This window comes from Carettochelys insculpta, chromosome 3, assembly GCF_033958435.1.
Source record: "Carettochelys insculpta isolate YL-2023 chromosome 3, ASM3395843v1, whole genome shotgun sequence".
NCBI lineage: Eukaryota > Metazoa > Chordata > Testudines > Carettochelyidae > Carettochelys > Carettochelys insculpta.
Window position 1 is genome coordinate 111,191,892 of NC_134139.1, and position 12,870 is coordinate 111,204,761.

The 12,870-nt window shown below is 46.9% G+C and overlaps 1 protein-coding gene across 1 annotated transcript in view; it reads left to right on the plus strand.

The window, feature by feature from the left end:
• Nucleotides 1-12,870, plus strand: part of THEMIS (thymocyte selection associated) — a 122,175-nt gene that overhangs the window by 103,145 nt on the left and 6,160 nt on the right. Inside the window, exon 6 of the mRNA XM_074988776.1 lies at nucleotides 11,204-11,362. Coding sequence (XP_074844877.1) covers nucleotides 11,204-11,362 — 159 coding nt within the window. The remainder of the gene's footprint in view (nucleotides 1-11,203; nucleotides 11,363-12,870) is intronic.

Below are 12,870 nucleotides of genomic sequence, written 5' to 3' on the forward strand. Positions count from 1 at the left end.
TTAGGCAAAAACTCGTCAAAGGGACATTAAATTACCATTAAAATACATGTAAAAGTCTCTGATTGGTTCCTAGTGCTCCTAACTCCAGAAGGTGTGGCAGCAGATGGCGCTGCTTTTGAAAGGTAAGTGAACCTTGGGTTGTGGGGGAGGGGAAGGGGTTGGGGAGGGTTAAAGGCTGGGGGCAGTTTGGGGCCATGAGCGGGAGGGAGGGCGAAAATCTGGTGGCGGGTTGGGTCTATGGGGGGGCACGGGTGGGCAGGGGGGTTCAAGCTGTGGCAGTTTAGGTGAGCAGGGCTAGTGGGAGGGTTAAGACTGAGGCAGTTTGGGGGGTGTGGGGCCGGCGGGGGGGCATTTAGGCTGCGGTGCTTTAGGTCTGCAGGACTAACAGGGGTTTTAAGGCTGCCGAGGTTTGGGGCTGTGGGGCTGGTGGGGCAGTCAGGCTATGAAACTGGAGGGCTGGCAGCGAGGTTCAGGCTGTGGGGCTGTAGGGGGGTTCAGGCTGCTGCAGTTTGGGGCACGGGCCTGGCGGGATGGTCAGGCTGCTGCAGTTTGGGGCCCTGGGAACAGCAGGGGTTCAGGCTACAGGGCCGGCAGGGGGGTCTGGCTGCCGTGGTTTGGGGCCAAGGGGTCAGTGGAAGGGTCAGGCTACAGGGCTGCGGGGGTTCAGGCTGCCACAGTTTGGGGCACGAGGCCAGCAGGGGGTCAGGCTGCAGGGCTGACGGGGCATCTGGCTGCCACGGTTTGGGGCCATGGGGTCAGCATGGGGGTGGTCAGACTATGGGGGGCTGGAGCCGCGGGGAGGGGATTAGTCTCATATCAGTGGGGGGAGTTCACTCATCAAGTGAACTAAGGTAGGTATATGTGTCCCTTGTTTAAGTGAGTACTCGTAAATAAAGTACTCGTTTAATGAGGGGTGAGTGTATTTTAGTTATTGTTCTTGGTGGACCTCCTCAGTGAGTGGATCCGTTAGCATGAGTAAGGGCAACAGAATCTGTCTGTCTGTCTGTCTGTCTATGTTTGTTCAAGAACTGTACTTAAATGATAAGAGCTATGACCTCAGTGTTTGATATGCAGCTTCCTCTTACCCTAACTTTAGCCAAGGTTGGTTGTGCCTGGAAAGTGGGAAATGCCTGAAATCCCAGGATTTCCCAGACCACAGAAAGGGAGGGGATAGATGGGGGAGGAGGTGAAAGGGAGGGGCATAAAGAGGAGGAGGGTTTGCAGGAGGGAAGCAAAGCCCCACAGCCCTAACCTCCCAACCCCAACAAGCATTACAGGGGGCACTGGAGGTGGGGGGTAGCCCCCAAAATGCCTCCCTCCCACTTCAGTTCAGGGTCAGAAGGGGTGTTGTAGCTAGAGGCTGGGGTCAGTCCACAGAGCACTGCCCCATCCGCTAACAGTCTGCAGGATGGTGTGGTGACTACCCCAAGCAAAGATGCTGTGGAGAAGCTGCAGCCTGGGGGGCAGCAGTAGGCTGGGGGGCTGCGCCCAGGGGCTGCCTCCCCACAGGCCTTCAGAGCACCAGACACCACCCAACAAGCACACAGCCCCAGATCCCTCCCTCCTAGGAGGATACACTGGCCATGGAGTGCAGCCCCAACCCCCGCAGAAGAAGCCATTGGCTGGGGAGCACAGCTCTGGCCCCCTGGGAGGAGCTGCCACTGCAGCAGCACCATCCACATTCCTGTAGGTAAGTGGCCCCACTATCCTCACTACTGCCTCCCAAGCCCCTCCCTGAGACCCCTTCCCCAGTTTCTGCCCCCCCATCTGTTTTGACTTCTGCATCTCCCTCCCCTCGCCTTGAGCTCCCCCCTGCTTTGAGCCCCTGCCGACCCGCTGCCCTAAGCCACCCACCCCCGCCCTGCCTCACTGCTAATGATGCCCTTGCTCACCACCTCCAGCTGTCAGCTTTCTTCACTTTTGAAAAATAGTGTAATAGAAAATAGCATGTACGTTTGTCATTTATTTTCAAAAAATTGCTTCGGTGGAAGAGCTGAGCAAATGCTGGGTACATCTGCTCGTAGTAAATAAAACACTCCTGCCTTAACAGTGACTCTTCAGCTCTGTATAGAGCATCCAGCGGGGTGTGTGCTCAGAAATCAGTATGAGCTCATGTCTCGTTTAGGTCACAACAAGGGCTGAATTCGAGCAGTTCTGAGACTGTGAAGTCAGACCCCAGCGTGGGTCAGGATTCCGTTTTAATGGGGTTGCCAGAGCTGGAGTTAGACTTGCTGGAGTCCAGACTGAAGCCTGACACCAACCTATCTGGCTGAAGCCTGAGTGGAAGGGCCTCAGCCCTGGATAGCAAGGCTCAGATTACAACCTTCCCTCCCACCCATCTACTTTGGGCTGAAATTGACGGGCTAGAGTTTTGGCCCCCTCGGATGAGGTCATGGGGCTTGGGCAGACTCAGGCTTTGGTTCCCAATCCTGGGATCCTGCAGTAATATTTGTTGTCAGAAGAGGGTCATGGTGCAGTGAGGTTTGAGACCTCCTGTATTAAAAAGTGATAATTTACAGCTGTTGTTCTGTTAGGCCTGAAGCCAAAGACACAGTGTTCTCAGCATGTGCGGCCATGAACTGATGCAACACGACTCCATCCTGGAGTGTCTGCCTGCACTTACACCATCGTATTGCAAAATATTATTTTGGGAGCCAGCCTGGTGAGGCTGCTGGCTGTGCAGTGAGCAGCCAGGAATGCAGATGAGTTTGGGCTTTGACTAGGCTGGAAGGGGATTGAGCTCCCTAACAACCACTTTCTTTGGACTGCATTTATTTCATGGCCTGTGTTATGCAATGCCCTTGGAATGTGACCCAGCTGCCCCTTGCTACAGACAGAGAGGTGGTCAAAATAAATGTTGGCACATGGCACTGTGACTTGGCACACAGGGCTGTGAAACCATTCAAACTTCAGCCGACCTCCTCTGGGTCCAGATGGGGAGGTAGCTGGGCAAAATAGTGGTATAACCTGGTGCTCAGGGAGTTTATTCTTGTATGGTGGAGTGCAGGGGAGTCTGCTGAGAACTTGGCTTCTTGTGGCACTGACTTATGGACTCAGTGGGTAAGAGAGAGAGAAGACTGCCCAGTCAGGGGAGACCCAGGCCTCTGTAGGAGGAAGGTGTGGGGACCGAACAGGCACCCGATTGAGATCCTGGCTCTGGGACGATTTGCCCCCACTCCCCAAAGAAATATCAAAATTGGTGCCACTGAAAGGTCCAAAGAAGGACTTCAGATGAAATAAAACCCAGGCCACCTACCCTCAAAGAGAGTGTCCATAACCATTGTCAAGTTGGGTAGAGAGTTTTAGGGCTTTGAGTTTTGGTAAGCTTGCCCTGCTGCCTTAGTGAAAGCCATGTAATTTAAACAATCATATAGCAGTTACATAAATTTAGCATTGAGGGTAATAGATTTCTAAGCAGGGAATTAAGTTGTATTGATTTTACTGGTTGGGATCCTCTTGAGATGTTTCATTTTTCTCTGTCTCATTTTCTAATGCTTAATCGAAGTGTAACTATGTATATTTCAAAAGATGTCCTGCTCCCGTTTGGGATTAAAACATACTTCCAATAAAGTGTTACTGACATTAATCCTTTGGGATGTGTTTTGGGTTAGTGCCATTGTTTTCCTTTCTTCCAGCTTTGTCTGGTTTAGATGTTATGATTTTGTTTATACGCATGAGTGTGGGGAGAGAAAAAAACAGAGAGCAGTATCAGTTCTGGGCTGTTCTATGGTTTAATTTCATATTAACAAGTCCACTGAGCACAAACAGTATTTCTTTTGCTGATCCCCGAGGATTAGTTTATTCCTTGCAGTGCTTGTTTCATTCTTTAGTTTACTTTCACTGATAAGAGATGCAGCCAGTTGAAAATGAATTACAAATGTAGAAACTCATGTGAAGAAAATGACGGCTGCATGCTCTGCACTTCTGTGTCAGAAATCTGCTTTCAATTACTGGCAGTCACTTGCCTTCTTCTGCTCCCCAGGCTGACAAGATCTGGAAACGCTGCTAGGTTCTTCAGTCCCAGAGAGAGGTAGCAGGATTTGTTTTTCACATTTCTCAATTGTGACTGATTAAGGAATATTGATAGGAGCTAAGGGAGTCCTGTTTTTTAATCCTTGAATAGAAACAGGATGGTCTCAAGGATAGACTGGGGAGATCCTGGGCTGAATGCCATTTCAGGACCCATTGGAGCGTGATTAGCTACAGAAAGGCATTTGACTGTGTGACTAAAGGACGGGTGGAGATGCCTCATGATAAGTCTAGAAGCTGCGGAGCTGTATCTGCCTCCTGGGATAGTTGTTTGCTGAGTTTTGCACAACCTCTGTGACAGCAAGAGAGAGAGCCTCACTGATGGATGGCAGGCAAAGGTAGACTGGCTTTCTGGACACTGCCAGCAGCTGGTGCAATATAGGGTCAAGGATATGCTTTGCCCCTATTTTGAGGTCACCGTGTCAATGAGAAAAATGCATGTAACTTGTGTAGGGATTGAATAATGTTTGGGTAGCTATTTAATGTTATTATGTTGGATGAGTCTTGATAATTCTTTCTTAATAACATCTCTAAGAAATAATTTTTCATCCATCTATGCTGTTAAAATGCTCTCTCCTGTATTTCCATTACTGCAACTTCCTTCTTTTTGGCTGTGACAAATGCAGTCAGACCCTTTTCAGATCTATTCAGAATGTGGCTGCAAAGATTATTTGCTTAATCTGTCACCCCTTTCTTTGATTTCCTTCCACTAGTCCCCTTTCTCAATGGTATCAAACATAAATGGCTTGTTTTATGGTCAAAGCCCTTCCTTTTCAGTACCTGCCCTCTATCTCTAATTGGCTGTGAAGATGCTCATCTCCAATAGGCCCATAATGAAAGCCTTCACCACCTACTTGCTATACAAGCACCTTTGTGCTTTCTGCCATTCTGCCCTTGTGCCTGGGAGGAGCTCCTGTAAATCCTCCTTGTTATCCAGCTTCAAAGTTTGCCATGATGCCTACAACAGTTAACAGCAACGAAGGGTCCTGTGACACCTTATAGACTAATAGAAAAGTTTCGAGCTTGAGTTTACGGTACAGGGTGGTATTGATGTGGTCATCGCGTATTAGCACCGTGGTGTCCAGGAAGTGGACGTCCTGTGTAGACTGTTCCAGGCTTAGGTTGATGTGGGGGTGAAAGTTGTTGAAGTCCCGGTGGAATTCCTCCAGAGTCTCCTTCCCATGGGTCCAGATGATGACAATGTCATCAATGTAGCATAAGCAGAGATGGGGTGTTAGTGGACGAGAGCTGAGGAAGCACTGTTCCACGTCAGCCATGAAAATATTGGCATATTGAGGGGCCATGCGGGTACCTATATCTGTGCCACTGATTTGAAGGTATATATTGTCACCAAATCTGAAATAGTTGTGTGTGAGGATAAAGTTACAGAGCTCAGCCATCAGATGAGCTGTAGCATCATCAGGGATACTGTTCTGGACAGCATTTATTCCATCTTTGTGTGGGATGTTGGTATAGAGATCCTCTACATCCATGGTGGCTAGGATAGTGTTTTCTGGTAGGTCATCAATGCATTAACAGGTGTGTTGTGAACAAGACACGATAAGTCATTCTTCCGCTCTACTCTGCGCTGATTAGGCCTCAGCTGGAGTATTGTGTCCAGTTCTGGGCACCGCAGTTCAAAAAAGATGTGGAAAAACTAGAGAGGGTCCAGAAAAGAGTGAAAAGAATGATTAAAGGTCTAGAGAATGTGACCTATGAAAAAAGGTTGAAAGAATTGGGCTTGTTTAGTTTGAAAAAGAGAAGATTGAGGGGAGACATGATAGCAGTTTTCAGGTATCTAAAAGGGAGTCATAAGGAGGAAGGAGAAAACTTGTTCTTCTTGGTCTCTGAGGATAGAACAAGAGGCAACGGGCTTAAACTGCAGCAAGGGAGGTTTAGGTTGGACATTAGGAAAAAGTTCCTGACTGTCAGGGCGGTCAAACAGTGGAATAAATTGCCAAGGGAGGTTGTGGAATCTCCATCGCTGGAGATATTTAAGAACAGGTTAGATAGATGTCTATCAGGGATGGTTTAGATAGTACTTGGTCCTGCCATTGGGACAGGGGGCTGGACTCGATGGCCTCTCGAGGTCCCTTCCAGTCCTAGTGTTCTATGATTCTAGGATTGCAGTTTTCTCAGGAAGTCAGTGGTGTCTTGGAGATAGCTGGGAGTGCTGGTGGCATAGGGTCTGAGGAGAGAGTCCACATAACCAGACAGTCCTTCGGTGAGAGTGCCAATGCCTGAGATGATGGGACGTCCAGGATTTCCAGGTTTGTGGATCTTGGGTAGTAGATAGAATAGCCCCGGACGGGGCTCTAGAGGTGTGTTGGTATAGATCTCCTCTTGTGCTTGTGTAGGGAGTGTCATGAGCAGATGGTGTAGTTTCTTAGTTTATTCCTTGGTGGGATCTGAGGAAAGTAGCCTGTAAAATCTGGTATTGGAGAGTTGTCTGGAAGCCTGTTTCTGGTAGTCAGACCTGTTCATGATGACAATAGCTCCTCCTTTGTCTGCCTCTTTGATTATAATGTCAGAGTTGTTTCTGAGGCTGTGGATGGCATTGCGTTCCGCACGACTGAGGTTGTGAGGCAAACAATGCTGTTTCTCCACAATCTCTGCCTGTGCACATCAGCAGAAGCATTCTATGTATAAGTCCAGACTGTTATTTCTACCCTCAGGAGGAGTCCACATGGAGTTATTCTTCTTGTGCTGCTAGGAGGGTGTCTGTGTAATGGTGTGCTGGTCAGTGTTGTGTTGAAAGTATTCTTTGAGTCTGAGACAGCGAAAGTAGGCTTCCAGATCACCGCTGAACTGTATTATGTTTGTGCGGGTGGTGGGGCAAAAAGAGAGTCCCCGAGAAAGAGCAGACTCTTCTGCTGAGCTGTGTGTGTAGCTGGACAGATTGACGATATTGATGGCTGAGTTAGTGGTACCACTGCTGTGGCTCTGTGTGGCAGGCAGGAGTTTAAACAGCTTGCAGTCCTTTTTCCTCTGTAGAGTAGTGAAGTGTCTAATGTAAATCTCCTGTATTATTTTAGTAAAGTTCAGCAGTGTGGAAGTTTGTGTTGAAGGTTGGTTTTTTATGAAAGACTCCAGATTTGAGAGCTCTTTTTTGATGTTCTCCTGTTTGTTGTACAGGATGCTGATTAGGTGGTTCCTCAGTTTCTTCGAGAGTGTATGGCATAATCTCTCACTGTAGTCTGTGCAGTATGTAGATTGCAAAGGATTTTTCACCTTTAGTCCATTTGGTATGATGTCCATTCGTTTGCATTTGGAGAGAAAGATGATGTCTGTCTGAGTTTGTGCAAGCTTCCTCGTGAGGTTGATAGATTTCCACTCCATACAGCCAAATGCAGTGCCTTGCATGGTGTCAAGTATCAGAGGGGTAGCCGTGTTAGTCTGGATCTGTAACAGCAACGAAGGGTCCTGTGGCACCTTATAGACGAACAGAAAAGTTTTGAGCATGAGCTTTCGTGAGCAAAGACTCACTTCATCAGATGCTGGTCATGGAAATCTGCAGGGCCAGGTATAAATAAGCCAGAGCAAGGGTGGGGATAACAAGGTTAGCTCAGTCAGGAAGGATGAGGCCTACTACCAGCAGTTGATCTGGAGGTGTGAACACCAAGGGAGGGGAAGCTGCTTTTGTACTTAGCCAGCCATTCACAGTCTTTGTTTAAGCCTGAGCTGAGGGTGTCGAATTTGCAGATGAATTGTAGCTCAGCAATTTCTCTTTGGAGTCTGGTCCTGAAATGTCTTTGCTGTGGGATAGCTACTTTTAAGTCTGCTACTGTGTGGCCTGGGAGATTGAAGTGCTCTCCTGAGGGTTTTTGTATATTGCCATTTCTGATATCTGATTTGTGTGCGCTTATTCTTTTACGTAGAGACTGTCCAGTTTGTCCGATGTATATAGCAGAGGGGCATTGCTGGCACATGATGACATAAATTATATTGGTAGATGTGCAGCTGAATGAACCCACGATGGTGTGGCTGATCTGGTTAGGTCCTGTAATGCTGTTGCTAATGTAGATATGTGGGCAGAGCTGGCAACAAGGTTTGTTGCATGGATGGGTCCCTGAGTTAGAGTGACTGTGGTGCGGTGTATAGTTGCTGGTTAGGATTTGCTTCAGGTTGGCAGGTTGTCTGTGGGCAAGGACTGGTCTGCCTCCCAAGGCCTGTGAAAGTGGGGGATCATTGTCTAGAATGGGTTGTAAATCCCTGATGATGCGCTGTAGAGGTTTTAGCTGAGGACTGTAGGTGATGGCTAGTGGTGTTCTGTTGGTTTCTCTCTTGGGCTTGTCCTGTAGTAAGAGGTTTCATGGCACACGTCTGGCTCTGTTGATCTGTTTTTTCACTTCCTCAGGTGGGTATTGCAGTTTCAAGAATGCTTGGTAGAGATCCTGTAGGTGTTTGCCTCTGTCGGAGGGTTGGAGCAAATGCGGTTATATCTTAGTGCTTGGCTGTAGACAATGGACCGAGTGGTGTGTCTGGGATGGAAGCTGGAGGCATGAAGGTAGGCGTAGCAGTTAAGTTGTTGGTGTGCTGAGATCACCACCTATCATGTTGGCCGGAATCCTTTGATTGAACTCCAATCATCCTGTACCCATGTGTTTCTTTGTGTCTTGTACTTAGTTTGTCCTCGGGTCAGGGGCCATGTTTTTGTTCTGTATTTGTACAGAGCTTAGCACAATAGGATTGAATTGCTGGGCCCCTGGTCAGTTGCCCCCTTTGCCTCCCGCAGTGGCAGACTTTCTGAAATGCCTTTGTGTAACCTTTGCTTAAAAACCAGCAGTGATGGAAATTCTTCAGTCTACCTGGGAAGCCTCTTCCAGAGCTTAAATAACCTTCTATGTAGTTAGATTTTCAAATCTAATTTAGTTCTCCCTTGCTGCAGATTAAGCTCATTATAATTTGTCAGGCCTTAAATTAGGGGTGGTGCCCACGGAGAGCACTCCCTCGCAGAATGCAGAGATACCTGCCCAGGAGTTGCACCACGTCGGTGCCAGTGTTTCCTGTAAGCTGAGCACTTGGATGGCTGGCCTGAAGAGATTCAAATGCTACCCAGCTGTTCACCAGAGCGTCCACAACCTCCTGCAGCTGGCAGCCTCTGTTTCTACTGGTGGTGCACATCAGCATATGCCTTGGCACACAAAACAAGATTTATTCTATGTATGGATGGAAAAAATTAGAGGGAACATTGGAAGGTGCCCAATCCCCTGGCCCCTCCAGCACACCTCCTCCCTCCCACACCCTGCCCCTCTCAGCCTGCTCTCTACGTCCTGCCCAGACCCAACAGCCCCACCCCATCCCACTCTTGCGCTCTACGGCCATGCTGCACTAGCCCCAAACTTCGAAATGGCCATGTAAGTGGCCATTTCAAAGTTTACTAATGAAGCGCTGAAATACATATTCAGCACCTCATTAGTATGCGGGCTGCCGCGGCACTTCGAAATTGACGTGGCTCGCCGCCACGTGGCTCGTCCACACAGGGCCCCTTTTCGAAAGGACCCCGCCTACTTCCAAGTCCCCTTATTCCCATGAGTAGATGGGAGTAAAGGGGACTTCAAAGTAGGCAGGGTCCTTTCGAAAAGGAGCCCCATCGGACGAGCCGTGCGGTGGCGAGCCGCGTCAATTTCGAAGTGCTGCAGCCGCCCGCATGCTAATGAAGCGCTGAATATGCATTTCAGCGCTTCATCAGTAAACTTTGAAATGGCCATTTGTGTGGCTATTTTGAAGTTTGGGGCTAGTATAGACACGGCCTACATTTCACCCAGACCCCACACTGCTTCTGCACTCTACCTCTCACCTAGACCCTGCACTCCCGGTCTGCTCCCTGGCAGTCCCCTCCCATACACTGAACCCCTCAGTTTTGGCCCCATCCCAGGCCTGGGGAGGCAACAAAATCTACTAGCTCTATGCCCCCAGAAGAGTTAATCCAGCCTTGGGAGTAAGGTTGAGGGGAGAGTCTTTTTTTCTGCTTCTCAACTGGTGGCCAAGTCAATAAGTGAGGATTTTTTTGTTTGGTTGTTCTTTTTTGTTTGTTTGTTTCTTAATTCTCACAAATGTGTGGCCTTTACTGATTTTTCTGTGGGTCAGTGCCCCACGACCCAGAAAGTTTTCCTGCACCTTAAATGGACATGGAGAACAACTGGTCTTCTTTGTAACACCTTAACATATTTGAAGACCCTCATCAGGCCCTGCCTGAGTTCTTTTTTTCTCAAGACGAAACTGTTCATTTTTTTTTTTTTAAACTTTCCTGATAGATCAGGTTTTTTAAAAACTTCTGTTGTTTGTGTCGCTTGCCTTTAGACTCTCTCCAATTTGTCTGCATCTTTCTGAACCTGGACAAAATACGCCAACTGAAGTCTCACCATTTCCAAGTAGAATGGGATAATATATTTACCATCTTACATATCTTCCTGTTAATAAACTGAATGATATTAGCCTTATTCATAGCTGCATCACCTTGTTGAGTCATATGTAATTTGTGCTACTATAATCCTCAGCTATTTTTCACCCAGAGAGTTATCTTGTAGTTGATTTTTTCCTTTGTCTGAGTAGTACTTTGTATTTGTCTTTATTGGAATTCATTTTGATTTTAGGCCAGTTCTCTGATTTCTCAGAGTCATTTTGACTTCTAATCCTGGCCTCCAAAATTATAGTGATCCCTCCCTTCTTGGTATCATCTTCAAATTTTATGAGCCTATTCTCCACTCCATTATCAGAGTCATTAGCAAAAATATTGAATAGTGGCAGTCCCACTAGATAGGCTCTTCCTATCTAGTGAACCACTGATAACAAATCTTTGAGTAGGGTCTTTCAGCTAGCTCTCAGCATACTGTATAGTAATTTTATCTAGATCACATTTCCTAGTCCACTTATCAGAATGTCATATAGGACTTTGTTAGAAACCTTACTAAAATGAAGATATGTCACATCTACTGCTTCACCAGACCACTAACTCTGTCAAAGGAAATGAGGCTGGTTTAGCATGACTTGTTCTTCACAGCTAATATGACATGAAAATGGAAGCGGAAGAGAGAAGAGGTGTTAAAAAGTGAAAAATGATCAAAAACTAGGAGAAATTCTGAAGGGTGGGGCATCATATACATACAGTAAACATCAGACTCTGGTGTGATCTCCTTACAGAGATTTTATGGTTTGTTTGTTTGTTATTTAGGTCCGATAAACACCATGCTTTTGAAGTATGGTCCAGAAAAGGAACTGAAGAAGCACACTTATGAATATGTGGATGAAAACGTAATTGAAAACATAAGGAAAACATTCCAGCACAGTGCAGTTCATAATAAAACATACCCTCTGAAGAAGAAGAAGGAAAGTGAGTCTGTCATTTGATCACATACAAATGTAACCAAATGCTTGCCACTGTTTGAGGTCTAATGGCAGTCTGTGTTCTTCATGAAATTGGGAATACTCTGTGTGTGTGTTTAGGGGTTTGAGCACTCACTGCCACTCAGATTTCCCCACAGCCCAAGCAGGTGTCCAGCTCCTAAGCACTAAAGGTTTGTTTACACAGCAACTGGGTGTGTGATTTCCAGCTAGGCTAGACAGCCGCATGCTACCCCTGCTCAAAATAGCTGTGTGGCTGCAGTGGCACACAAAGGGGGTTGGGCAAGTCACCTGAATGGAATCGCTCCCTTGGCCACTAGGGCACATACTTGGACAACTGCTGTGGCCAGGCTGCCGTTTTGAGCATCCGAAGGGGAGCCCAGCTTACATGTGTCTGTCAACCAAAGCTGGAGAGCACATCTCCTAGCTGCTGTGTAGAACTGCTCTAAAGGGTTAAGGGTTGTGACTCAAGCCCTTCATATGCTTTGATTTCTATTTTAAAAATGCCCAAAGACAAAAACTTTCATTCAACCCCCACATGAATGGTTTTGACAACTTTTACAATACACTGGTGTTTTCCATCTTTTGTTGATTTCAGTCAGATTTTAAAAAAATATTCTGTTCTATTTTTCAAAACTGTCAGTGAAACAGAAAGCAGTCATTCACCATGTTATGTGTAATACATAACTAATCTTTAAAAAAAGAGGTAAAGTTTTAGACACTCATTCTAATTTACTTAAGGCTAATTTCTGTTGCTCTGGTTGCGTGGAGGGAATCTAAAGCGGGAGTAAATAAGGATCAGTTTCTTACTGTTTAATAACACCAGGTTTAACACAGATTGTATTTATACTGTAGTGTTAATTATGAGTGGAGCTGGTGGAAAGGATGACCTAGCTCCTCAGCTTCCCCATACCCTGATGATACCTAATTTTTCCCTCTCTAGGGTTTCTGTCCTTGCACCAAATCCCTTTACCTCATTTCAGTGCAGGATCCAAAAAATAGGATTCAAAGAGGGTCCTAGGTACTGAAGTTTCTCCCACCTCAGCATGTCTGGGGAGGTGAAAAGGATGAATAGATATCCCACTACCCAGAGCTAATTGTATGTTGCAGCTTGTATCGCTTCCCATGTCTCAAGAGTGGTTTCCATCCTTCTGCATATCAACGTAGTGAAGCAGAGCTCCCAGAATGTTCTCCCTCTGTGCAGACATTGTGGGGTTTGTAGCAACAGATAACATTCTTTTCTATGTCCAAATCCGTAGCAGCGATTCCTCTAATTTAAGGGGACCAACAGCAGTGGTTCTGCAGTCTGCCTCCTCTTCCTTCCTTCACCAAAAGCCATTCACTGAGATGGGGCATTATTAATTCGGATGGTGGTGTCAAGTTTAAATTCATGCTGCTTCCTATCCCCTCCGTGCCTACATCAAGACAGAAATGTTCATGGTGCGTGACAGGAGGAGAGCCAGGAAGCAGCAAGAACATACTGATGGGAGTCCACTG